At 41.0% G+C, this 3545-nt stretch overlaps 1 protein-coding gene across 1 annotated transcript in view; it reads right to left on the minus strand.

Moving 5' to 3' along the window:
- Positions 1–1433: 1433 nt before the first annotated feature.
- The window catches only part of ostn (osteocrin), a 6483-nt gene continuing 4371 nt past the window's right edge, over positions 1434–3545 (minus strand). Inside the window, exons 2-3 of the mRNA XM_070829294.1 lie at positions 1814–2034; positions 1434–1521 (exon numbers count right to left, since the gene is read on the minus strand). Of these exons, the coding sequence (XP_070685395.1) occupies positions 1434–1521; positions 1814–2034 (309 nt within the window). The remainder of the gene's footprint in view (positions 1522–1813; positions 2035–3545) is intronic.

Below are 3545 nucleotides of genomic sequence, written 5' to 3' on the forward strand. Positions count from 1 at the left end.
CAGGTGGGCTAGAGGTGGGCTACAGGTAGTCTACAGGTGGTCTACAGGTGGGCTACAGGTGGGCTACAGGTGGGCTACAGGTGGGCTACAGGTAGTCTACAGGTGGGCTACAGGTGGTCTACAGGTGGGCTACAGGTGGGCTACAGGTGGGCTACAGGTAGTCTACAGGTAGTCTACAGGTGGGCTACAGGTGGTCTACAGGTGGGCTACAGGTGGGCTAGAGATGGGCTACAGGTGGGCTACAGGTGGGCTACAGGTGGGCTAGAGGTGGGCTACAGGTAGTCTACAGGTGGGCTAGAGGTGGGCTAGAAGTGGTCTACAGGTGGTCTACAGGTGGTCTACAGGTGGTCTACAGGTGGGCTAGAGGTGGGCTACAGGTGGTCTACAGGTGGGCTACAGGTGGTCTACAAGTGGGCTACAGGTGGGCTAGAGGGTTCCTCGACATATTGGAGACATGTCAGGAGGAGGAGCTACACACCTGAGCTCACTGATCACATCTGAAGCTCAATAATCAGACCGCTTCAGTCCATCCTCGTTTTTCAAGGGGGTTAAACCGACAGGTGTCCTGAGGAGGAGGTCAGGTGACGTGGCGTACAGAGCCCATGTTTAAAGATGGCCGACGTGAAGGCAGGTGTGGTGGAGACGGCGCTCAGCGTGGCGTCCTGCTGGGAAAAAAACAAGTAGGAGGCAAAAACTCAAGTCAAGTCGTGTCAAACGTTCAGCTTCAGCGTCGAGGCGGCAGACGCCTCCAGTCAGGGGGGGTGGGGGGGGGGTGATGCATTCAGGTGATACATTCAGGTGATACCCACAAAACACAGAAAAATCTGCAGCTCAATTGTGAATGTGACCAGAAAGAAACGTGAATGTGTGAAGTCCTGCTGCTGTGACTCAGATGATGTCACCGAGCCAGCGCTCGTCAGGAGGTTAAAGGGGATTTAAAGAACCCAACGACAAAACAATACTGTATTTTAATTTCTTAAAAGTTACGGGCTGTTTAATCAGCATGAGGTTTCCCGTTAAGACTTCCTGCCACCGTGGACGTAAACATGAAATCTGACGAGTCGTCATTTCAGCACAAAAACAAAATGGCCGCCGCTTTGGTCCCGACTTCTCAAACACGTGTGACAAGTTTACCGAGCAGCACCTGAATGCACCATTGTAAAAAGTTCACGGCTGTGTGGGGGCGGGGCGTGGGGGTGATCAGGTGAGGTGAAGGCGGATGATTGACAAGTGGTGGGCGTGGCTCAGCGAGTGACTGGTGGTTGGTGATTGGCTGTTTCATGCATCTGTGTTGACTCCTGCAGAGAGGAGAGGTCGTCAGTGAGGCGTTCAAAGACCTTAAAGGGACATTTCAGTGTTTTTGAACCTGCCAGTGACTTACCTCTCCAGAGGAGGGCGCTGTAGGGGGGGCTGTCAGGGAGAGGGGGCGTGGCCTATCCTCGACCGTTCGGTAGCCGACTCATCCCGATCCTGTCTATGGGGGGCGGATTGACTTGTCGCCGCGGCAACTCAACCACCTTGCTGCAAGTAGAAGAAGAAAGTTCCAGAACAACAGGTGACGATGTCATCGATGATTCAACAGAACTTTATTTACAAATTGGTCACATGAGCACAAAGTACTGAAACAGTCACTTCCTGTTCAAGCTGTAAGAAGCAGCCGGCAGTGGACCTCAGGCTAACACTCTTTATTAGTCTACTCCTATCTTAAAGGGGAATTCTGCTGTTTCTGTCCATGTCCTGAGGAGAACAGTAGCAGAGAACAGTTTGGAGACGACGGTGGAACAAGAGGAACCCTGGAAACCCGGCGTCCTACCTCTGCTTGTTCGTCGCCTGTTTGGTTTCCATGGAGCTGACCGACAGGCGGTCCAGCGGGGCGTTGTTACCGGGGAAACTCCTCTTTCTCTTTGGCTCCATGACATCGTTCTCCATCCTCACCAGGTTGTCCAATCGGAGCAGCTTCTCCGTTAGCTCCTCCCCCGCCTTCACCCCTCCGGCACGAGGCCGAACGGGCCTGGACATGAGCCGGTCTACGCGCTGGAACACAAGGACAGGACGGTGGTGAGGACATGAACCAAAACATCTCGTCCATGAACTTCTTATTCAAACTTCAAGCTTCTCAGGAAAAATGGAAATTTGAAAGTGCACAGATACTAAATACTAAACTAAATACTAGACTAAATACTAGACTAAATACTAGACTAAATACTAAACTAAATACTAGACTAAATACTAGACTAAATACTAAGCTAAATACTAGACTAAATACTAGACTAAATACTAGACTAAATAATAAACTAAATACTAAACTAAATACTAGACTAAATAATAAACTAAATACTAAACTAAATACTAGACTAAATACTAAACTAAATACTAAGCTAAATACTAGACTAAATACTAGACTAAATACTAGGCTAAATACTAGACTAAATACTAGACTAAATACTAGACTAAATACTAAACTAAATACTAGACTAAATACTAAACTAAATACTAGACTAAATACTAAACTAAATACTAGACTAAATACTAAACTAAATACTAGACTAAATACTAGACTAAATACTAAACTAAATACTAAGCTAAATACTAGACTAAATACTAGACTAAATACTAGACTAAATACTAAACTAAATACTAAACTAAATACTAGACTAAATACTAAACTAAATACTAGACTAAATACTAGACTAAATACTAGACTAAATACTAAACTAAATACTAGACTAAATACTAGACTAAATACTAAACTAAATACTAAGCTAAATACTAGACTAAATACTAGACTAAATACTAGACTAAATACTAAACTAAATACTAAACTAAATACTAGACTAAATACTAAACTAAATACTAAACTAAATACTAGACTAAATACTAGACTAAATACTAAACTAAATACTAAACTAAATACTAGACTAAATACTAGACTAAATACTAAGCTAAATACTAGACTAAATACTAGACTAAATACTAGACTAAATACTAAACTAAATACTAAACTAAATACTAGACTAAATACTGGACTAAATACTAAACTAAATACTAAACTAAATACTAGACTAAATACTAGACTAAATACTAAACTAAATACTAGACTAAATACTAGACTAAATACTAAACTAAATACTAGACTAAATACTAGACTAAATACTAAACTAAATACTAGACTAAATACTAAACTAAATACTAGACTAAATACTAAACTAAATACTAGACTAAATACTAGACTAAATACTAATACTAGACTAAATACTAAACTAAATACTAGACTAAATACTAGACTAAATACTAGACTAAATACTAGACTAAATACTAAACTAAATACTAGACTAAATACTAAACTAAATACTGGACTAAATACTAGACTAAATACTAAACTAAATACTAGACTAAATACTAGACTAAATACTAAACTAAATACTGGACTAAATACTAGACTAAATACTAAACTAAATACTAGACTAAATACTAAACTAAATACTAAACTAAATACTAGACTAAATACTGGACTAAATACTAAACTAAATACTGGACTAAATACT

This window comes from Pempheris klunzingeri, chromosome 4 (genome assembly GCF_042242105.1).
Source record: "Pempheris klunzingeri isolate RE-2024b chromosome 4, fPemKlu1.hap1, whole genome shotgun sequence".
Lineage (NCBI taxonomy): Eukaryota > Metazoa > Chordata > Actinopteri > Acropomatiformes > Pempheridae > Pempheris > Pempheris klunzingeri.